The sequence below is a fragment of the Aptenodytes forsteri genome, unplaced genomic scaffold, assembly GCF_000699145.1.
Source record: "Aptenodytes forsteri isolate BGI_AS27 unplaced genomic scaffold, ASM69914v1 Scaffold130, whole genome shotgun sequence".
NCBI lineage: Eukaryota > Metazoa > Chordata > Aves > Sphenisciformes > Spheniscidae > Aptenodytes > Aptenodytes forsteri.
Window position 1 is genome coordinate 1,212,351 of NW_008795133.1, and position 24,146 is coordinate 1,236,496.

Consider the following 24,146-nt stretch of genomic DNA (forward strand, 5'->3'; position numbering starts at 1 on the left):
CTGTGTAAGCACTGCTCAGCAATAATGAAAACATCCCTGTATTATCAACACTGTTTTCAGCACAAATCTAAAACATAGCCCCATAGTGGCTACTGTGAAGAAAATTAACTCTATCTCAGCCAAAAACAGCACAAAAAGTTAATATACATCATTACTGAATGTATGGGATGGGATGATTTGCTTGGTTAAGTAGGAATATGTTTCTTTTCAAAATTTAAAACAAATACAGTTTTTATTTGCCTAATATACTGAGACAACAATAAAACATCTGAATTTGGACTAAATCTGATACAGAAAAATCTTTTTTTTTTAAACAGTTTTATGTGTCCAAGGTTCATGGAAAAGCTTAAGCAGTCTTTTGCTGCAGTTGTCATTAACTATTATTTAACAAATGTAGAAATATGTAGTCTATACACCATGACCCTGGGAAGCTGTTGTGCTGAAAATGAGAAAATTAAGTGAGTAGTTACTAATCAGTGATTTAATTTTTGTATTGGAGGTTTATCAATTAGTGAATCTTTAAGATTCTGATTTAATTTGTATTGGAGGTTTATCAATTAGTGAATCTTTAAGATTCACCTTACATTCTGCCATTATTTTGTGTGTTCTTATTACAAAGAAAAAATTAACCATGAAAAATGAAATACCTAAAATAACTTTGAAATTTTTTTGAAAGGATAAGTATTTATTAGGAGCAATGAAGTTTCTTCTGGATAGTGAAATAGTGGGGGTTTTTTCCTCCTACATGAAAAAGTAGACCCACCCCTGCACGCTCATTTTGGATAACTGAAATAGTCAGGTTTTAATGTGTTATAAGGCACAAATGTGTGTGCCTGGTATATGGTACATGTATATGATATCAAAAGTATGATACAGGCACATATAGTAGGCTGCATTCTGTCTTACTGTCATGAAATTAGTCTCACATAGTGTATTACTTAGCTGTTGTCTGTGTGTTGAATTTAAATCTTGTAGTGGTATTTCTGTTTACAAAGACTAGGGTTAATAATTCATGGAGACATACAAAATTTCTTTTGAACTTGAGCTTTAAAGGAAGGTACTCCTGTAAATAGTTTACCAAGCTGAAATGAATGCTAGTAAATCTAATTAGCACCTATGTAATGATAAGGCACAGATATTAAACAGCTGATTTTTTTTTTTTTTTTACTTGGCTCCTTTTGCAGTATTACAAAGAGGGAAAAATAGATGCAGGATGGAAAATAGTTCAAGAATGTCTCATCAGTGTAGTCAGGGGAGGCAAAGGTTGATTATTAGTGCTGGTTGCTTTCTAGGTGTATTGATTCAGCTTCTCATACCTTCTAACATATAGATTTCTGCTACTGACAAGATGAAAACTATGAAGCATCAGCTGAGGAATCTGGGCTCATAAGGCAGGGTACATGAGAGCCGCTTTTTCCCTTTATCATGCCGTTCCATTCCACTTCATTGTCAGCCTCTTGATTTTCTCAGACTTGTTTGTTGCTAAGGAAACCAGGTTGCCAATTGTCAGCAGCAGCTGAGCATACTAAGATGCTTTTCTGCTCATTTTTTATGAGCAAAAAGTTTAATATACCACTGGAGGAGGATTTGTATTGAGGGTTTCTGGAAACCAACTTTACCTGAGATTTTCAAACAAAAATAAACATTCCAACATTTAAAACTTTTAATTTTCTAAATGCCTGGAGTTAGACTAAGGAGTGGTTTTAGCATGTTGTTCCTGCCTTTTATTTCCCAGGTTCCTATAGAGCTGGTGTTTTTATTTCAGTTCTCTTCTACCATATACCATATTGCAGCCCTTGCTGAAAGGGCCCAGTGCATTCAGGTTTTTACAGGGGTTAATTCTATTGTGATCGTGAAGTCAGATGATAACAACTTCATACAGGACTTAAATGCATCTACTACTGTATTTTTTTTCTTTGCTGGACTACAGTGCTGGAATGAGAAACAGCAATTCTAAAGGAAGAAGGTAGTATGATTTGGAATATTTAGCCAAGAAATGATGTAAAGATGAGGACATAGGGCATAACTGTAAATGAACTCTCAGGGACATCTAATTTTAAGTAATTTTACAGTTTCCTTTGTGTTGAACCAATGCTGTAAATATCAACATTTAGAACTGTGTATCTTTCTCTGTTTTTACCCTTATGTTTAACTTAATTCAGTGGCTAGCACTTCAGATGGAACTACTTTTTCTTTCTTGTCAGGCAATTTACACCAGCAGAAGCAAACACCTAAGAAAGTTTTTTTTTTTTTTTTTTTAAATTAAAAAAAAAAGTAGAAGGCAAAATTGTAAAGCCTATTTTAGGGCAGGTATTCAGTCTGAAACAATTAGCAAACCATTTGCCTCTGATGGATCTTTTTTGTTCCAGCACTAATATCTCAAGTTTTCTTGATTAGGATTGTTTGGGTTTTGTTTTGCTTTTTGGGACATAGTATTTTCGTCAGTCTTGTACTTTTTTACAGATAAGATGCTTACTCCTATTACTAATTTGTGTAAAAGACAGATGTATTAACTATTGACATTAAAGGCAATGAAGAGGGAAAAATCTCTCTCTTAGAATATTTGATCCCTTTGGAAATGGAGCAGATTTGGAGCTGATAAAACCAGGACTGTTTCAAATACCCTGGTATTTGAAATTTTGATTTACAAAAGTTTGTCAGCATTTACTAAACTAACGAAATAGTTCTTCTAATGACACCCTATTTACACGACCTACTGACGTGTTGCAGTTCAGGGGTTTTTTTTACAATGACTATTTAGAAACATTTCTTTCATTTACAGTGTCTTCAGCAAGCACACCTCCTATTGATATTCGTCAGTTTAGAAACAGCCTCATTTTGGGTTTTAAAAGGTAAGGTTGCTGTACGAATACCTCTTTTTTTCCTCTGTAGCAAAGTTCCCTCTTTTTTTGCCTTCTTGAGCACAAGTCTGTGCAGTCTTCTCCCCCCCCCCCCATGTTTGAAAATTTAAAAGTAGGATTCCAGCTCTAGCAGATCTGAAGGATATCTTTGTTCCTCTCTGCTCTCCCTGGTTTCCTTGCCTCTGCTATATATGAGCGTACCTTTGAAGCATTATATATAGTAGATTAAAAAGAACTTCGCTGTTCTTGTTTGTTCTGTGGTATTTGACAGTATATAAACTTCTCAGGGTAGTAAACATTCGGGGTTTTACCTTTATTCACTTTTGTTTATAAACTGCTATGCTAATGTAAGATTTCCCTAAATATGATCACTATTAAGATTAAAGTAAATGGGTACTTATTGAAGATGAAATACCGGTAGGAGCCAGGCATATTCTACTACATCTGATAGCTTTCTGTGCCCTCTGGGTTAATACAACTCCCGAATGCTCACATTTAACACCTAGTATTGTGCTACATTGCCATGACTTTGTATTCACAGCCATACGGTCCCGTTTTGCAAGGAGGGTTCCTTGCTAACTTGCAGGGTTGTCTTAAGCTTGTGGAAGTATATGTGAATTAAGCATTTCTATCATTCACTGTTTGCCCCAGTCAAACATTTAGGACTGTGAATGGGGTTTTTCTGCAGCATACCTACACCACTGGGAACCAGAGCAGTCACTTAATATTACTCAGGACCAGAGTCTGAAGGCTGATTTTGTTGACTAAGTTATTTTCTAAAATTTTGTAATGGCTATGAGCTATAACTATGTTTAGGTTGGGTATTAGTAAAACGTATCGGCTGAATATGACCAAAATAATTTCCTAGTAAATTGCAAGTTCTATCTAGCTGATCCTGCTCTACCATGGCAAAAGGAGAGAAAGCAAACCAGTGTTCAAATTGGGTTTGTTACCTAGGCCCTAGCTGACCTTGACATCCAAGGGATAAGTGAAATAATGTTTTAGATCCAATAGGGGTATTTTACTATTCCTTTGAGTAGTCAGCCCCAGAATCATCTGTTTCAGATGTATTAATTAAGGTAACAGATTTTTGAAACGTTTTCTCTCTGTAAGTATAGATAAATATTCAATTGAAGTAGGACTTGCACTAGAAAGGAAGCCATACCAATGTCTACCACAGACAACCAGTGCTAGCATAAAATACCCCTACCATTGGACAGTTGTGCAGGTGTTCAGAATGTGATTTAAAGTATCTTTAAAATGTTATCAGCTTGTATTGTGAAAACTGGCTGATGAAGAATCATACTCTCCTCAGTGGTGGAACAGTTACTACTGTTGTGATTTCTCTAGTTATCGGACATTTGGGCTAAAAACTTGGAATTCTGAGGGAAATTAAGGTTGGGGGGTTTTGGTGGGTTTTTTTGGTGGTTTTTTTTTTTTTTTTTTACTCAGCTTACTGTTTCCCCGCTCTCCTTGCCACTTTTAAGTGTGGCATAAGTTTTTTTATTTCTTTAATATTAATCTCTCCTTTTCCTTTATTGCTACCTGGCTTCAGATACTATGTACAAGGCTGGCTGTGCCCAAATTTCACCTTTATATTGTTTCTGAAAACCTGCAAATTCATGTTTCCTTTTCTATTTTTAAACTTAATGGCTAGAACAGGCTGAAAATGAAGCTTGAGGGTATGATAGGATAGAAGAAAAGAATATTTGTACCTTTTGTAAAGTCCACAGCAAAATTTTATGACTAAATGCAAGTCTTGAATGTTCAAATGAGCGGAGTTTAGGACTGGCGTACAAAAGTACAGGGTATGGACACCAGGGACATGTGAACAATGTCTGTGGCAGACTAGTTTATCGATTTCTGTTGAAGCTACTCTTCTCTAGTAACTGCTTCGAAGTATTCCCATTCTATCTGCCTGATGTACCATTACTATTTCAGAGTCAAGTACTTTAGGAAATTGATGCATTTGATATCTGCAGTTCATTGTCATGCTGTCAGTGGTGGAACGAGTTCACCCAGGAAAGCTTAACTAACCTCACAGATAGCATTTCTCCCCCCAGCCCTGCCCCGGCGTGGACCTGCATTGACTCGTTTTCAAATACAAGTGGCAGTTGCACAAAAAGAATAAATGTTTCATAGGCTTGAACCTCCTAAATAAAATCCTAAACTTCTATGAATGCTAGCAAGTTTATATGCAGCTGTTCAGACTGACGTCTTATTTTCCCCATATGAGAATTATAGGAAGATAAAATAAGGTCATACTTTTTTGTTCTCTTAGCCTTGTCTAGGTTAATGCTGCTTTATAGTTGTTGAAAAGTTATAGCTTCTAGTGAGAATTTTGATATTCTACAAATTATAGGAATATGTCGGGTTTTTTATACTTCAGTGAACTGGTTAACATTTTAATACGTCGGGTTTTTTATACTTTAGTGAACTGGTTAACATTTGATCTTTGGTTGTAACCTGATGATGTAGAGAGGAGTGCTCTCCATCAAGTTCTGTCCTGTTCTATGAAGGGAGAAATTAGAGTTCTATGTTTTGTTTTGTTTTCTGTTTTTTAAATATTATCTATTTATGTCACATTAATAGACATTATACCTTAAGTAAGAGATTTGATTACTGTCTTTTTTGCATGGTATAAATGCATTTATAGCTGCCTGTAGTTACCTGTTTGTACTAAAAATCTAATTTTAATGCACAGGAGTCTAGATTTTTGCTCTAGAAAATTCCGCATATTGAGTGTTTTTGCTATGTAGTGTGATTTGTTTGAGTGAAGCTTATTTTCTTGAAATGCTAAATAGAATGAAGTGTAACATAAAAAAGTAGAATTAAGACATGTTAAAAGATGGAACTAAAAATAAAACTAAAATATATTCCTTGTAGTCTTAGTTATCTGTTTGGATTGCTGCATTATTTTAAGTTATTTAGCAGAAACTATGACCATATGCAGTATAGTAAAAACTACAATACTTATTCTGTACAAAGTTGGTTTAAACAATATGTGGCAATTATTGTGTTTTAATTTTATTTAAATAATTTAATAAGAGCCTCAGTGTTAATGATCTGTGTATTTTTTTAAAAAAGATACAAGAGTAAAATCATTTTGTTGCTTTTAATTTGTTATCCTTTGCTGCCCTCTTCAGCTCAAATGATGTACATCTTTGGAGCAAGGTAAGTAGAGATAATAATGCTGTGAATAAAATCAAGTTCTTTAGGCACTGCATGTTTATGATGCATTACTGTAAATCTGAATTCTGAGCCCGATAATTGTAGACCTGATTAATTTGAGCAAGACTTTTGTCAGTGGCAGATTGTACAACTGTGTGAATTGAGTTTTCAAATTGGACAGTTAAGTGTAATTGTGAAAAATCAAATGTAGTGTAGCTTATGGCTACTCCAGTTTGTAGATCAATGTTATTATAGCTGAAGGTAGCATATAGTTGAAGCTTCTGGAACAACGTCTGCCATGGTTGTGCAATCTGACATTGTTTAATTCCCTTTCCTGCCTTCCCTAAACTTTCTTCCTATCCCAACACTAGTACTAATAAAATAATAAGGCACAATTAGAATTTTAAAGTTTCTGTCATATAACTTTGAAGGCAAAGCCAGATAAAAGAAATCACCTGGATGAAGTCAAGGGGAAATGACTGATCATCTTGCCTTCCCTGGTATGGGCTACATTAGAAAGACACTGCAATATAACTTGGTCAATAAATTTTGCAGAGCACTAGAATAGAGGAGATGTTGGCAGATACTGCCTAGGATGTGGTTACAGAATTTGGGAAGGGATGCACTGTGCTTTTTGTCTTTTTTTTTTTTTTTCTTTCATACTGTACCTGCTGACTAATAAACTAGTACATGGCTTGCAGTATATTTTAGATTTTGCAGAGAAATCTTGGAATGAAATGGAAATTCTAATTTGGAAAGTCACTGATTAATGATTTATGTAAATCAGGTACAGCTTGTGAGGTGCAGGTATTTTGCTACCATTTTCTGTTGTGTGAAGATTATGGTGAGAGGATGTTTTTGTCCTCTGCCTCTGTCCTTCCTTTTTTTTGCATTTAAAAAATAAAAAGGGAGGGCAGGGAGAGAAAAAAAGGGGATCTCTTATTACTCCCATTATGAAAATAATTTTGAAGGATAGTCAGAGGACTGAAATAATGGTGGTCTGCACATGGAGTAGTATCTAGAGTTACTTCTGCTGTTCTCCACAATGGAAGAAAGATACATTTTTGTTGTCTGTGCTAAATTTATGAGTAAATGTATGTGTTAACCTTCTAAAATAAGAAATGCTAACTTGGGAAATAAACAGATACTTAGCATTAGAAATAGTATCACACCTTTTTTTTTTTTCCCTGTAATCCATCCTTTTTGGTATTCTCTAAGATTTGATTCAGAACTGTGTTATCATGACTTTCTTGGATTTTATTGTAGTTGTAGGTGGTTCTGTGTGTTGATTTGTCATAGGAGGATGAGGGCAAAAGGGCAGAAGAAAGCTGTAGTTTAACTGTGCACAGTCTCCGTGGTGTTGGTAGAATGAGAAGTGATAGATACAGTATTCTGTTGCACATTTGGTATTTTCTGGCTTTGTTTATCCATTTTCATTAACAATTGAACGTGAGGGTTCCTTTTCTTTTGTCATTACTTAAAACACAGCACTTTGACAATGGGAATGCATTTCCCTCTAACTTCTTTCAGATTGTATTCTAGAATCATGGCAGATAAAGCAAAATTCTTGAAATACTTAAAATCTCAGTTTTTAACTAAAGATGATGTAATTTCCTTAAGAACAGTCAAATGGATTTTTAAGGTGATGTAATTTAGGTCAAAGTATTTGTAGGTAGGATGTGGGGGCTTTTGGGTAAATGCTTCTTTTCCTCTGATGAAGTAAAATCTACCTGTTCCTTCAGTTTGTATGACTGATGGAACGTGTGCTAAATTTAGTCAAATGCAATTAATTTTTGTGGATGCATATTTTGTCATTCAAAATTGCACTTATTTACAACAGCTGTACTAGTTATCTTAAATCTAGCAGGACATGATAAATTGTGTTTCTTTATTTTCTTTATGTATTTGCTTTTTTCAAAATAAAAAAAAAAGCTTTATGGGCCAATTTCAGCCTTTCAGTAAATTGGAACATAATTGTAGCATCTCCAGGAGCGACACTGGTTAATATTTTCTTTAAGCAATGTCTTATGATAGCTAACTTTCTGTAGAATGATACATAAACAGAATACTAGAGTGTCTGTCTTACTGCCATAACTCAGAAAGCATTTCTGTTTGCAATATTTTTTTAAGAAAAACCTATTATTTACGAAAAAAACTTCCTTGTATTTCTTAGGGAATTACTGTGATGTGGTAAAGAATAATACTTTAACAGAGAAATGCTTTATTATTTTGAGAATTCAATTTCAGATACTTTTTGTCCTTGCTTGCTTCTTTTGGCTGCAATGTACGATTATTCTGTCTTACCAGATAACAGAACTGTTGTACAAGGATGAACGTTATTGCCTGACGCCTCCAGGACCAACTGGTAGAGTTTCAATTTCTGTGATTGTAACTTATCCACAAATCCGTTCTTCTGTGTAATGATGGGTTTGAAGGATTACAACAGTAAACACTGATTGCTTCTTTTTGAAAGTGAAATTTGAAAACATGTTGGGTAAAATCCTGATTCAAATAATCAGAGCATATATTGTGAGATCCATGAGATCTTTTTTTAGAATTATAAACCAAACTTGCTTATAACGATTTATTTTTGTAAATTTATCGACCAAAACAGAAATTTAGAATGAACACCGTATCAGTGCTTAAATACTTTAAAAAAAAAAAAAGTTTTCAACCTAGTTTTACCTTTAGTAGCTCTTCTGATTTTGTGAAGCAATATCTTAACATCTCAAATGCTATATTTTGAAATAAGTATACTTTTTTTGTATAATCTGGTTTTTAAAAAACATGGGTTTTTTTCCTCCTGTTGTGCCTGGAGGGACAAGGGGTATGAGGAAAGCTAACCTTTGAGAAAACAATAATTGATGCTCTTCCTATTCTCAACTACAGGACCCCACATATTTTTACATTTGCATACATAAGAAACTTAGCACTGTTTGCTAAAATCTGTTAATCCTGATTTTCATTGGCTAATAAGCAACTTCTTCAGTATTAGTTGATCTAATGGTTAAAATATTTTTTATGTTTTTCTATTAATATTACAATACTTAATGTAGCTTGGTGATGGAATATAATGGGTAAAATGTACAGAATAAATATGCAAAGTGTTAGAAATCTGTTTTTTCTTTTGAGCAATGACAAAATATTTGTGGCAACTATTTGGGGTAGCGGGCAGGAAAGGGGGGGAAGGCCTTGGGCAGTACCACTTCTGTCACACAGTAGTGGAAAAAATAGATTGAAGTAAGATTCTGTACTGAAAAGCTGTCACTAGGTCTGAAAATAATTAATATTCCTTTCACTCACCAGTTAGATATGTGCTCCCAAACCACATAATCTCTATGCCTCAGTGATCATTGTTGCCATTTCAGAGCCTCTCATCAGGGTGACATCTCACACCAAAATGATTTCTTATAAATTAATCTTGATAACATGACAGTCTCAGTAATTTTAGTGGAATGCTTTCTCTTGTTTTTTTCCACAGAAGCTGTTGGCTATTTTCTTTATCACTTGATTGACAGCATGAGTGACTCAGAGGTACAGGCCAAGGAGGAGCGTTTGAGACAATACTTCCATCAGCTGAAGAAGATGGTACCATTTCATTTTTTGCTACATAATGCCTGTCCTGCCTGACATGTATCTATTAGATTTGAAATTGCTGCTTTTAAGTACAACCAGACCACTTCTCAATGACATGCAAGAGCTGGAGACTTGAATTACGTCTGAGATAATTTCTGTTAGACAAATTTCAGTTTGGTTGTGTTTCAAAACTCATATAATTTTTTCCCCACCTCTTGGTACAGAACATAGTTATCCCTACAACCCACTACAGCGGCATTTGCAGACTGCTGGACTCCTCTCAAGTTCCTGAATTAATTAAGGTCTGTGGTTCTCTAGCAATTACTTTGAAGCTAAAAAATGGAGTGTCTGTACTCTGTGAATATATTCTCCTTTGCAAAATAAATATCTTTATGCAGTGATTATATGTAAGCCTTTTAACCTTTCCATGATTTGTCACTGTTGAAGCTGTTTTCATTTCATACGTGAAAGTGTTTGAGGGATACATTTAGTAAGTGCTTTTTCAAGTCAATGTAATAAAGCTGCAGAATACATCTTTTTTTAACGTTGCAATTATATAGTTAACTTGAACAGTTTTAGCATGATATGCGTACTTAGAGATTAAACTTTTTGGGGGGATTAGTGATATCTTTGTCTTACTGTATTTTAGGATGCAAGGTTACTGTCTCTTAAATCCCTGTCTACAGACAACATTCCAGAAGTAAGTAAATTCACGGATAGCTATGCTTGTTCTTACTGTAATAATAATGTTTGGATATGAGTTTTAGATGAAGTGTAATCACTAGCTTTCAGATCATGGAAGTATATTAATGTTATTTAAATCTACCATTTGAAGTTCAGAGGTTACTTTCCAGAGTAGGAGTAAAGGCTATCCAGATTTTCACTTAGACCTGATACTTGACCTTGGAGTTGGCTGAGGTTTCATGCCTCAGTTTCCCTGTCCGGTAAATTTTTTTTTTGAAAGTTCTAGTTAGTCAACAGTGGTGGTGTGAGGCTTAATTCATGCTTATAAATTACAGTGATCCACTTGAGTGGCAGGAACCATATAAATCCATACTGCTTCTAATGGTGGAGTGTCAAGTCTTTACATCTCTGATCTGAGCAGAGTGGAGATGGAAGAAGAAACAGGCTTCTATTCCCTACTTCCCTGAACACAAAGAACTGAGTACAAGAGAAATAGTAATGTTGACCTTTGTAGATATGCTACTTAATGCTTTTTTTACTGTATTCTGACTTAAATCTTCAATTAGTATGTAGTATTTAAACAGATAAAAGCACCTTAAATGATTAAAAAATTTCTTGTAGTATGAAAGAAGAGGATTATTTTGTCTGTCTTTTTATTAAAGTGATCCGACAAGTTGCTCGGGGAAGGGTGTTTTTGCAATTGACATTCTTTCTGTTACCTCCATTTAGAGTGCTAAATCTGACGTGTCTGCTTTGGAGAAGAAACTAGAAAAGCGAAAAGCTGAAAACCAGCCTATTACAGATGTCTTGAAACAACTCATACATGCTCTTTGTGAAGAAGAGGTATCTTAAGCAATGCAGAGATAATTGGAAACACATAGCTATATTTTTAAAGGGACATAAATGACTGTATTGTGGAAAGACATAGTTAAGCAAAGACAAGTGCAGTGCTTGAGGTTTCATGGTTTGATGCTTATAAATCAAACATAAGTGCAAAAAGCAATTAAATCAAAAGGTTAACTAATTTCAGCAACACCTTGAATGGCATGTTTTGGGGTTGCTGAAGTTTGTTTACAATAATCTGCAAAGTGAATGATAGTAACAGCTGTGATAGGTTTATCATACATGCCAAATGTCCTTTCAAGCCATGGCTCCGGTCTCTTATATCTAGATTGTCAAGCAACTGATACATGCGCTAGTCATTTGCAATTCAAATATTACTAGGTTGTTAATGCAGGGATTGAAATTCCATTTTCCTGCAGGAGGAAAGCTCTTCTGAGATAAAGGGTCTCTTGCCTTCATTCGGCAGGCGTCCAGCTGTAGTTTACATTCATTTAGTGTGTGTCTGTAATTTGTGGGGTATCACCACACTTTTATTCAGTTTCTTGTTCAGTATGATCCTGCCTATAAAGCTGTATATATAGGAACAGTAACAGTCGTGCAGATGATAGCACAATATTCTCTGTTGCTAAGAATACAGTTTAGAAAGAGTGATTCTCAGCTGTCTGTCTCTACGATTTTGCATATGAAATAAGACTAGAAGCAAACATCATTTTAAGTTCAAAGTGGTCAAATGTATGAATAGGAATGTATAAAAAAAAAGCTTTCTATGGGATCGTTAAGTTCTTTTATTCTTTAGAAAGTAGTTTTGTTATGTGTTTGGCAGTGTACCAGGTGAAAATTGTTACAAATTCCAAATAAATAAGAACTATTTTAGAATTTGGGATAATCATGTTTATGGTGTCTGTCTGGATTAAAAAAAAAAGTCTTACATTAAAATGTGCTAGAAATAGAAACGTAAAGCAAGAAAATTTATGTAGAAATCTACTCTCAAGTTAATCTAAAAGGTCTTTTAGAAAAATAATAATTTCCACAAAGTAACTTTCACTCTTAAAATTTGCTAAAGCATTACAGCACTGTGTTTTCAAATGTGATCTTATATTACTAAAAGCACTAAAGCAGTCATGTAACTGCACACTGAACATACAAGAATCATAATGTCATATTGACTTTTCCTCTAGTTCACATCTTTGCTTTGTTCCTTTTTTAGAATATGCAAAAAGCCCTTGAAGTGAAAGCCAAATACGAACCGGACATGGTTGTCGGTGGCTATGCAGCCTTAATAAATTTGTGCTGTCGACACGATAATGTAGAAGAGGCAATGAACCTGAAAGAAAAAGTGTAAGTACACCGGCACTGAAACATGTCACAGAGATTTATGCTGATACACAGACCTTGTTGAATTAAGTAGGTTGAGTATTAACCCCCTCATCCATTTTTAATTAGTTTTCCCCATGAATGTATGTGCATTTAAAACAGTCAAGGGTGTGGTTTTTTGAAACAAAAAATCTGCTTTGTATAATTGAACATCAGAAGCAGCTTCTTTGTATGGTCAGTAATTATCTTTTTTTTTTTTTTTTTAAAGGCAATTTGCTATGTTAGGATCTGTTTTGTTTTTATTTTAAACATACATAGTGTCTAAATTGAAGTTTGGCTTAATTTAAGGGGGAAAAAAGTACCTGTATTGCGTGTTAGAATAGCATGTAGAATGTATTTAGAATATGCTGCACCTATATTGTCTTTAGAATAGCAATGTTTCTGAGTGACATCATTTTAAGACTGTCAACAAACATTCTACTTGAAATTTTTATTTACAGAGTTTTGTATTTTGGCTGTGAAAATTAGCTCCCAGCTAAAAACATGCTATGCATGACTTATCCCAGAGCAAATTCTTACAGATCACTTTCCTATTTGCCCCTTCCCTTTTTCCCTTGAAAGCCTCCTTTCAGTCTGATGCTACAGTGAATATAGAACAAGTTATGTGTTACTTTCAGGTTCTCTCATATATGCACTCACAAAGTATTTGCTTTGGTTTTACAGTAGATTAGCAGGCAGGTGCTCATTATACCTTGCTAGTGTTTGAAATTATGCGAAATGATTGAGCTAGAATATCAAGAAATTTGCCACTCTGCAAACAATGGTAGTGTATTGGTTTTGGCACCACTCTTGCACAATCCCCCTAGCGAGCTTGCACAAAGTAAAATTGAGTCTTCCAGTGGAGCTTCACTGCAGTAGCATGTTTTTACTGATCTGCCTGAAGTCGAGCATAATATTGCTAAGAAGTGACTTTTTTAATTGTTACAAAAAGAAATAACAGAGAAGGAATTAATTTTAAAACTTGCAGAAAAAAGAAAACAAATACATAGCGGAAACTTCAGAATAGTAGCTCTTAACTTGTTACTATAGGTGAATAGTTTCATGTTCTTTATCGAAAAGAATATAGCCCTGCCCCAGCCACACAGGCTGAGTTTTCTTCCCAGGCTTCTGGGAAATACCCTATTTTATGCAATAACTACCAAATAATTAATTAAGCCATTTGGCTCTTTAAATTGCAACTTTTGGGTTTTGGGGGTGGGAAGGTACGTGGAAAATATTTTTAAATCACATTTTAATGGTGCATCTTTTAAAGTCTATCAGATTTTTCCTTTAATACTTACTATAACTTTTAGCTCTCAATGCTGTTGTTTTGTTATGTAGTTTTAAAAATAAATCTTTAAGCTGAATCCATAAAATGTGAACTTCTGTTGATACAATTCTTAACGTTTTAATTTCTAGCTTCCCGAAGAATTCACCTGTTGCTCTTGACACTGGAAAGTACGTAGCACTGGTAGAAGTCTTAGGAAAGCATGGTAGACTAGAAGGTAATCCATTTGCTTTCTTTGTGTGTTTCTGCTATATAATAAAGGTATCTTGCCTCAAGAATAAAAATGTGAGTTGATATTAATGGTATATCATGTCCTGAAAAGTGCTTGAACATTTTGCATACAAATTTGCATGTGAATTCAACCAGAGATGCTTGGACAGTGCAGGCCATTAGTTTTAATGGATTGGCAAGCTTGTCATTTACATTTGCACAGCTCAGTGCTTTTTGCATTTCTGCAGCTAGTTTTTATTAGCATTGCTGTTTGGATTGAGTTTGAAGATCATGACTTATGGCACAAATTGCGTATGTGCCTAGACTAATGGCTTTGTTTTTGCTTAAGAAGGTCTGAAGGCTGAACATAAAACCTATAAACATAACCTTCTCGTAAGAGCTAAGTACTGCAAAAAATCATTTAACTTTTTATGAAGTATATATTTTTCTGTTAGTATTCTTTTATGTGTTTGTTATTGAATTTTAGAGTCAATCTGTCAAACTGCCTGGAAATTTTGGCTTTTAATGAGTGTTCTGCAAACTGCCTATTTTGTATTTCTAGATGTTTGCATTAGGCTGTTAGCTCTTTAATTTCTGTAATTTAGTCTAATATAATTCTGTAATTTACATGATTTGGTTGATCTTTAAAAGAACTCTAGACTGTCATCAACTTTAAAAGATGATTCTGAATATCAGGTTCTATGATTTTGTAGAAGACTTAACACCGTAAAAGCGTGGTCCAAGCCTAGACACAAAATGTTACGGTTTTATATAAAATGCTATACAGTAAAATAAAAAAGCTAATGTAATTTTTTTCTCGTAAGATCTTTCTTTGAAATTTGTCTTGGCCTCTTATTAAGCTTACTGTTAGAAAAATAATAAACAAAGCTGATGTTTTCCAAATCATAATAAATCAGATCATGACCACCTCTACATTAAAGCAGTTTGAAAAGATTAGCTTGCTTTTAACAGCATAAATGTCCCTCAGAAAATAAAACAATTCATAAATGTAGCCAAATGTAAAGTGGTCAAAACATTCTGTCTATGCAATAATTAAGAACATTATAAAAATGCACTTATTCCATATACCAAAATGTTTGTTTCTGCCGTACTAATGAAGCTTAATGAACCTAATGTTTTAACATGCAGTCTGTTAGAAAGCTTTCATTGGCTCTCCTTGGCTAATTAGTATCGACACAGCAAACAGGCCCTATCGGTATCAGACCATTAGTCTGGCTGTATATACAGTGTAAACATATCTTTATTATCTGGCCTCGTGACAAGCCATCTGCTGAAGAAACAATGGAGTGATTTAGCAGATGTTAGCATTGAACGATAAAAGCATCCATTTAGTAGAATCTTGCAGCTATAGGGCAGACTATACAGGGTTATGTGGTGCAGAGTGGGCACACAGTTCCTATCTATAATTTGTAGTCAAAGTTGCAGCAAAATGATAAAACCATGCTATTGTGGATTTATAATTGTAGTCTCGTTTAGAAATGCAAGTAGTAATTAACTTGAAATCGGCATTATACACCAGAATTTACATTCCTGCTGGGTTTGAAATGCTGTTTTAATAGCAGTTTGTTTTCCCTACATGAAATTACCTAAGGGTCTTTTGTGTTGTTTCATTGTAGATGCTATTAACATTCTAACGGAGATGAGAGAGAAGGATGTTCCTATCTCAGGCAAAACAGTTGCATCTTTCTTCCGCATTCTTAATGCCGCTGCCATGCGAGGTGAAGTTGAAACAGTGAATCGATTACATGAGACCATTGTGAACCTGGGGTTGGCAGAAACTGCTGTCCTTCATTCCCCTCTGATTACGGTTCACCTTGAAAAGTAAGCTATGTTTGGGCTTCGGATGAAACAAGTTATGATATGATATTTGTGTTATATGACCTGTGTATGCTATACACAGCTGCACATTCACATTTGAAAGTGCTCATGCACATAAACATGCACACATGCATGCACATATAATACTTAAGTGATCTAGGAATAATAATGAAAGGATATGTTTTCTTAAGTTAGATAAGTGTTTTCATCAGTTACGCATCACATCATGGTCTCTGGGAACAACAGCTGTGTTTTATGGACACATGAGAGATGAAGTGGTTGTATATTGGAATATCCTTTGAATTAGTTGGTTCTAAAGTCAGTTTGACAAGGTAGCTATTCAGAGCACGATAGGTATATTCTCAGCTCTTGTGGTTTAGTATGTGTTTTCCCATCAAACCAGCATTATTTTGCTGTGCCATCCAATACATCTCAGGTGAGTTGAAGGGCGGTTGTTGAACACTGAAATATTTTTAATTCACATAATTCAAATAATTTGATGTTATTGCCAACAGACTGCTATGTTGCTGTAAATTAAAATTCAAGGAAAGTACTGTCTGGTTTGTCTATTATGATCCCCCCCCCCCCCCCCCCCCCCCCCCCCTTTTATATAAAAAATAATAGAGAAAAGGAAGTTCATATATTCATTCTGGCAGGAAGTATCTGTAATTCCATGTGTCATGCTCCTTTGCATAAATTTTCATTATGAGGTGTAGGGTATTTGAGTTAATGTACATATGAACTATATAACAATTTCTTGCTAAAATTGAGCCAAGAGTCCCTTCTCACTTCCTTTACCATATGCACTATCCTTTTATTTTTCTCTTATGTCATTTATGTAGTTGCTGGATTTTAATCTCTTGCAGCTAGAGTGATTGATCAATTTCTTGCTGTTTGGTTCATGTATATGAATGTTCTTGGCTTAAATATAATACCTATGAAATTAGTGAATTTTTCATAGTATCGTGTAAGTCAGCCTCAAAGGTGCGTATTAACATTTCTGTTAACGTGTAGGTTTTTTTAGTTCTTGTAAGTATTCTGGGTATGCGAGGTGTGTATAACATTTTCTGTATTCAGAATTCTTGTCAAAAAGATGTAACTCTTGGTAGATACATGTACATTCTCTTCTAAAAGTAGTATTTTAGTGTAGTGGTCAACAATTAAGAATATAGCGTACATCTTTTCAGTCAGCAACACTGCCTTGGTTACATCACAAGACAAGGCAGATGTTTATGAAAGTAATTTAACCGCAATCATATGTAACTAATGTGTCGGAAAAATATCCGATATGCTTTGCAGTGTGCAGTAAGAGCAGCTGCATTTTACATAATTGCTTTATGCACGTTGACATGCAAGTTGTACATGGTGCTACTTGAGTTCTTTTCACTTGAGAAATAGTATATGATGATGTAAATAAAGATGTGATCATGTGTGGATGCAAAGGGGGACAGTAAAGAGTGTTATTTTAGTTTGATTCCATATTCTTTTGGATTATAAATGTTTGGTAAAACTTTTTAGAAAGTTTGTTTTTTGTGGTTTTTTTTTTTTTAATAAAGGGACTTTTGATGAGACTAGATTTTTAAAGGAGAAAGTAATTCCATACTGTGGAACTGTACGGCTACAAGTCATTGGTACTCACCTGTATAATTTTTAATACATTTCAGATATATATAAATACAGTACAAAGTAAGCTCATTTCCTATGGGTTTTTTTGCTGCCTTGTGGGTGGAGAGACTTGCTTCCTCTCCAATGTTAGACAGAACAGAAGGGGGAAGCTTTTTCCACATAATTTGCTTGGGAGGAATAACTGAATTTCACTGGGGTTTTTGTTGTTGTTTGGTGGTTTGGTTTGGTTTTTGGGGTTTGGTTGTGGTTTTTTTTTTTTTGTCTTGGAGATGCAAAGAGTTTTTGAAAGTTATGAGTGACTGAAATGTTAGTCATTTCTTTCAGCAGTAGTGCTTACTATTTGCCATCCTACAGCTCAGGTATCATGCTGAAAATGCTGTCATTTAGCTGCAGGTCGTCAGCATGCCTCTGATATTAGCTCTGGGGTGTTTTTTAATGTTCCACAGCAGTGGTTGTGCTGGTGTTTTGTGTTCTTAATTTATTTCAAACTTTTGAATTGCTTGTAAAGGAATCTGTGATTTTGCTTTTGAAGATTTCAACAATTGTAGGTGTAAAATGTTTTCACCTACCCCTTTTCTCTGTACCCAGTCCTGACTATTCTGAAATTCTTACTTAAGTCCTAGTGCATGTTAAAAGTGACAATTTGCAGCAGAGCATGGAAAAGAAAAAAATTGTTGATGATGAACAGTATAACTTGAGAAAAGCTAACAAAGTCTAATATTCTAGTAGAATGGACATTTTGCCTTTAATATTTTGAGAAATATGGAACTGAAGTAACTAGAGAGAGAACTCATACTATCTTGGTGTTTTTTACCCTGAGTAAATTTAAGGGGAACCATCCCCCTGCTTTTAATTGTACAATCTTTATTTATGACTCTGAACAGTTTCTCAAGATGGTGAAATCACACTAAAAATTGAGGAGGTCCACATGTGGAATCTTGGTCTGTCGTTCAAGGTGATAAACCTGCCTTGGACAGTATGACAAAAATCTTAGTTTCTAAAAGCTGCAAGAATGTGAAGAGCTTGTACTTTTTCTTAAAACATGTCTTACTTCTGAACTGGTTCTTCCAACTGATGATAGTTGGAAAAGGTTGTGTTACCTACACCACATAAAATTTCTTATGATTTTAAGGATTGCAGTTTTGGCTTTTACCTTCTCTACCAACTGTCAGGGGAAAAACCTATTTGAACATGAGCCATTTCATAAAACTGAAGAGGTTTGTGAAGCTAACCTGCTCCTGTGCTATATGATACTTTGATAATACCTATTTACAGGACGATACATTAACAGATACAGTAACTACTGATGATTTTTTTTCTCTTCTTCCAAGAAAGCTGCATAAGCCAACTTTCATACAACCAAAAATAGGAATACACATCTTAAAAACTTGATGTGGTTCCTGTCTTTCCATTAACATAAGTTTGTTTCTGCTCTTCTTGAATAATATCACCTCTGAGAAAAGAAACAAAACAAAACATCTTCAGGTTTGAAATTTACTAATTACCTATATCAGAAGTGCTGTTAAGCAGAGGAAAGAAAATTTGCAGGTGAGCTATGAAAACATTATGTTACAGACTGTATGAACAAAATGTTTTGTAGTTTTAAGTCAGTGAACGCAAGCAGTTAATTAATAACTGTATTTTAAACGATGAAAAGGCTATAGCTGGATTGTGTTTCTTTAAAAATGGTTAGTGTATTTTAATACAGCGTTGTCCAGTAAAGCATTGTGTGCTGGTTTGTGATTAATCTTATATAAACCCATTTTGTTTAGTTTCTTATGTAGCAGATACAGCGTGAATCCAGTGCCTTTACAATTTTTGTTCTGTTGTTTTCATGGAGTTAAATTCACCTGTAATTTTGTTTGAGATGATTCTGTAGCACATGCAAGTTAATTGACTTCTAAATTTACTTTTAAAAATAAGCATCTTTTAAAATTAGGTGATTTTTTAGTGGGGAAAAAATATCTCTAGTGGGGAGAGTTCTTTCTAGTTTTTAGCATCTTTATTTCAAATATTTGTATTAAAACTCTACATGTTGCATTGAAATTAGGGATGTTTGGCTCTCTTACTGTATTATTGCAATTAGGAATTTAGCTTCATCAGTGCCAAAGGACTAAAGTGTCTCGTTTGCCCTATGGGGACAGGACAGTGATAAGATGATTTTTCGTCAAGGATCATTGGGTCGTAATTAAGTTACATTCATGGCTATTGCTTTTTGAAGGATGATTGGTAAATGACAGGCTTCATGTGCTTGGTACGGACAGTGTTCACTAGGGTTTTTTCTCCCTCTGTCAGAAAATCCTGTTGAGTCTGATAATGTAAATGTGGCATTTTATTCTGAACAAAAGAGCAGGGAAATGAGCTATCTTGTCTAATCATTCAGTTGTTTAACACCGACTTCCAGTTTAGACTCAATTGGCTGGAAAGCACTTGACATGTGAAGTTAGTGCTGTTCGGAACGCATGTTTGAGTAAATTTTAAAGTAAGTGACAGCTAAATTGTACCTAGGGAAATTACAAAGCCTTCAACACAGTTAATTTTTTGGGGAGGATTAGTTGTAATTGCAACACCAGTCTCCTTGAAGATTCCTTAGTATAGCAAATGAACAGAAAAACATTTAGCTCTTTCAAGAGCCCGTTCTCTTTTAACAGAATAATTTTTGTAAAGCTGATTGTACTTCGCTGAATTGACTTCTCTCTACACTAACATCTGCTTCAGATTTGTAGAGAGGGATTTGTTTTACCAGTCTACCCTCCACCCCCACCCCAGAGAGAACCTTTTTTTCTTTCTACCTCTCTAGTGATTTCAGGTTTGAGAGCTTTTCAATCAGTAAACCCCTTAAGTAAATTGCCACTTCACTAAAGCTTTATGCATAATGTTGCAGCACTTCATTCCAATTAAAATCAATATTTGGAGTCTTATTTTTATCAGGCAGACTCTCTGGTTGGGAAAGTTGTTTATTACAAGTAAAAGGGTTAGATTTAGTGCTACATTCTTGAAGCAAGAGGGGAGTGGCTTGCTGAAATTGAAGGGGGATGTTATATCCATGCATGTTATAGCCAGTCCTGCTACAGAGTGTGTTCTGCAAACACTCAGACATCTGAGTCATTTCGTCTCTTGCAAATAGTTTTGTGTGAGTAAAATTGCCCACGCAAATATTTTGGAAGATTGTGCCCATAGTATCTTGGACTTAATAGGCATCCTGAACAGAAACCAAATGAATCAAAAAACTTACGATGTTTTAACCCTAGCATCAATTTAGTTGAAAAATAATGCCAAAGTAGGACTCTTCTGGGATTACATAAGGGCCAAGCATAATACAGTGATGACTGAAGCTCTTTCTGTCATTCAAAAATCATAGTATATCTTCTTTTTTAAAAGAACACGTTTCAATGAGAGGGAAAAATACACCTAATCTTTAAGTGGAACGGGTATTAGCTCTGAACAGATAATATTTGTGAGTGACTTAAAGCTGTAGTGTCTGGCCAACTCGAAATGAAGCATGGATCATCTATGTTCACATTTTAAATACTATTTTGTCCAGACTGACATTGGAAATCAAATTTTTCTACCATGGCTATGAGTATGTGGGCTTTATTTCTTTTTTGACTTGATCCATATTAATTAAATAGTAATTTTGGACCAGGCTTTTAATGTAGTAGTGTAGTAAGTATCCTTTGGGATGATAAAAGCGACATGCGTAAGTTCGTACAGAAAGACCGCCAAATATTTTCAAATGTACGGCTGTTTGTTAGCTTAAAATCCTTACATCTAAATAGCATTTTCTTAAAATGTGGAAAATATTTTTGTGCAGTTCTTCTTTTAAGTTAGTGAGTCGTAACAAGAAACACATTAAAATGTTACCTATACGCAAAATTTAAAGCCTACCGTAAGTTCCTAATTTTCACTGGGCTTTTCTAACAGGATTGTAAAAACTGCTTACAAAACTAATTGCTGATACTTACTTGGAATTAACTGCAGTTTGTGACAATTAAGAAATACCGCAGGTTGTTGAATAGAATCATTAATTCAAGTACAAGCGTAAGCTTGATGTTTTTTTCTTTGCAGTAGTAGTACAAACAATTTCTTTGTAGAGGCTAAACTTCTATACCCTTTATTGTTTTATAGCCAGTTGTTGCCAGTTTTATCATTTATCTGTTGTATAAATGCCATTCTCTAGTAAACTGGATGACTGGTTGGTTGCTTGAATGCAACAGAACAAATATATCAGATTTCGATAGATTCAAAACAAATGTCTAGTAAATTAGTGTGTAAGATACTGACCTCCTTAAATGCAGACTTATTCAGGCGCCTTTGAGCAGTAAGTACCAGTAACAAGTACAATATTTCAATTTTTGTTATCTCAGTTCTTTGCTGACTTTTTTCTCTGCGTATACAGTATTAATGCCTTCAGAAGTATACATTTAGAGACTAGAAAACTCTTAATGTTCCTATTTGAATGACATTCCAATTATTCATTCATTTATTGATAGCTTTGACCTAAAAACAGTCACTTTAATCCTTTAGGAATACAGCTGAGACATTACTATGGCTGCTTGAGCATCAATCTGAAAAGCTAGATTTATCACTGAAAACTTTAATTTGAATGTATAAATGTTGTTGTGCCTCCTTAGAAATTGAGTAGTTTTCTGTAAAACTGTTTTTTTTTAGATGTTAACTGAACTTGCATCTAAAGCAGGAGAAAAATACTGATTATATAAAGCTTTGTATCTGTCTATGGTAACTACCATAGTATTTCTCTTTTATGACAGTAATCTAGCCTGCAACATCTACTTGCAGTTTTGAAATTAACCTGTAATTTAGTCTTCACCCCAAATGACAAAAATTCAAATGACTCCATGGGGTGCCAGAAGATGCACTGTAAACAGGGCTCGGTAAGGGGGATAAGGTAGAAATCCATTATCTTAGGTTCATTTTCAGAATGCCGGTATTACTGAACAAAATTAATTCTTCTGTGTCTTACTCTTAAAATTTTTAAAATATTAGCCTAGATGACGATAGTAGTATATAGTAGTCTAGATAGTTCATTCTTTGAAAAAGCAAAATTTGTGCCACACAAGAAATGCGGTGTGAGGAGAGGACATCTGAATTTGGCTTCTTTTAGCAGTAATATCTTAATTTGTTAAGGTTCAGTTGGTCAATAATAAAGTTGCTTCAGGAATGCAAAATCATTATTTCAAGTCAGTTTTATTAAGGCCTTCAGCTGCTGCTGCTACATGATTTATTTATCTATTTATTTATTTTTCCCGTTGCCTACTTCCACCACCCTCTGTTTGATAAGCCTTCTGAAACTTAAAATGCAGTTTTATTGACTGTTTGGCTACTTACTACATTTTGTGCATGTTGTCTTGGTTTGTTTCAATTTCAGCTTAAACCTTCCCCTTCAAAGAACAACTTCACATACTGCTTTACTAGTGTTTCAGTGGTTGTCCTCTGTTGGTTTTGGTTTGGTTTTTTAGATTGGGTTGTAATACTTTGAAAAAGGGTCTGCAGCAGATGATTTAGTTCTGTTAATTGCACAGTGTAGAATGTTAATTTATATTTGTTGTTATTTTAAGTTTCAGATCTGATAGTTTTTATGCCTTTTCAGTTTTGCATTTTAACTGTGCATACTTCTGAAGACGTTAATACTGTATATGCAGGAAAGAAAGTCAGCAAAGGACTGAGATAACAATGGAAATATTATACTTGTTACTGGTACTTACTGCTCAAAAGCACCTGAATAAGTGCATTTAAGGAAGTCAGCATCTTACGCACTAATTTACTAGTACCATGGATATATACTAGTGCCGTGGCTCTATGTGACATGGATAGGCCAGCATAAAATACATTTTGGTACCTTAATATATTGTTGAATTAATTGCAAAAATTACATTTTCATTGCAGAAAATATTTATTGGATTCTGACATTTATATAAAATGGAAGAATGCTAGCCCTTCAATTGTGACAAAATGGAAATCAACAGATGATTTATAGCTAGTCTGCTAAGGTTTAAAACAAGTATAAAGCAATCTAAAGAGCTGTGGCTAACTTAGTTAACTCTGGAGGTCTATACTGAAATAAAAATGCTGTGGAAAAATTTGAAAGAGCTTAAAATTTGAAAATGTCCAAACAGACATTTGGAGGTAATATAATGTGCACAATATTACTTATTAACAAGAAAAATAGATTTATAGCTAGTCTGCTAAGGTTTAAAACAAGTATAAAGCAATCTAAAGAGCTGTGGCTAACTTAGTTAACTCTGGAGGTCTATACTGAAATAAAAATGCTGTGGAAAAATTTGAAAGAGCTTAAAATTTGAAAATGTCCAAACAGACATTTGGAGGTAATATAATGTGCACAATATTACTTATTAACAAGAAAAATAGAACTCTCAAATAGAAACTGAAATTTCCACGGAATTGGGTTTTTGTCACAATAGTACATAGCAGAACTTAAGAATTTTACTTCAAAAACCAAGTGCATCTAATGATGAAGAGCATTCACACCTTTGGTTAATTTGTAGTGAACAGTGGTCATGCAATCAAAAATTGTACAGCCAAGAGGTTTAAGCAGAAATCTGTAGTTCTGTTTTCATTTCTGTGGCTGTCAAGCATACATGGTATTTGTTTGTAGGAAAACTTTACCTATTTAAAAATAACTGTAGCATGTTGCGGGGGGGGGGGAAATACAC

General features: G+C 34.5%; 1 protein-coding gene across 1 annotated transcript in view; it reads left to right on the forward strand.

Annotated features, from left to right (window-relative positions):
* LRPPRC (leucine rich pentatricopeptide repeat containing) overlaps nt 1-24,146 on the forward strand; it is an 83,598-nt gene that overhangs the window by 16,416 nt on the left and 43,036 nt on the right. The window contains exons 13-22 of the mRNA XM_009278402.2: nt 2,783-2,852; nt 6,008-6,035; nt 8,340-8,397; nt 9,514-9,620; nt 9,833-9,910; nt 10,258-10,308; nt 11,022-11,135; nt 12,343-12,473; nt 13,908-13,993; nt 15,624-15,828. Of these exons, the coding sequence (XP_009276677.1) occupies nt 2,783-2,852; nt 6,008-6,035; nt 8,340-8,397; nt 9,514-9,620; nt 9,833-9,910; nt 10,258-10,308; nt 11,022-11,135; nt 12,343-12,473; nt 13,908-13,993; nt 15,624-15,828 (928 nt within the window). The remainder of the gene's footprint in view (nt 1-2,782; nt 2,853-6,007; nt 6,036-8,339; nt 8,398-9,513; nt 9,621-9,832; nt 9,911-10,257; nt 10,309-11,021; nt 11,136-12,342; nt 12,474-13,907; nt 13,994-15,623; nt 15,829-24,146) is intronic.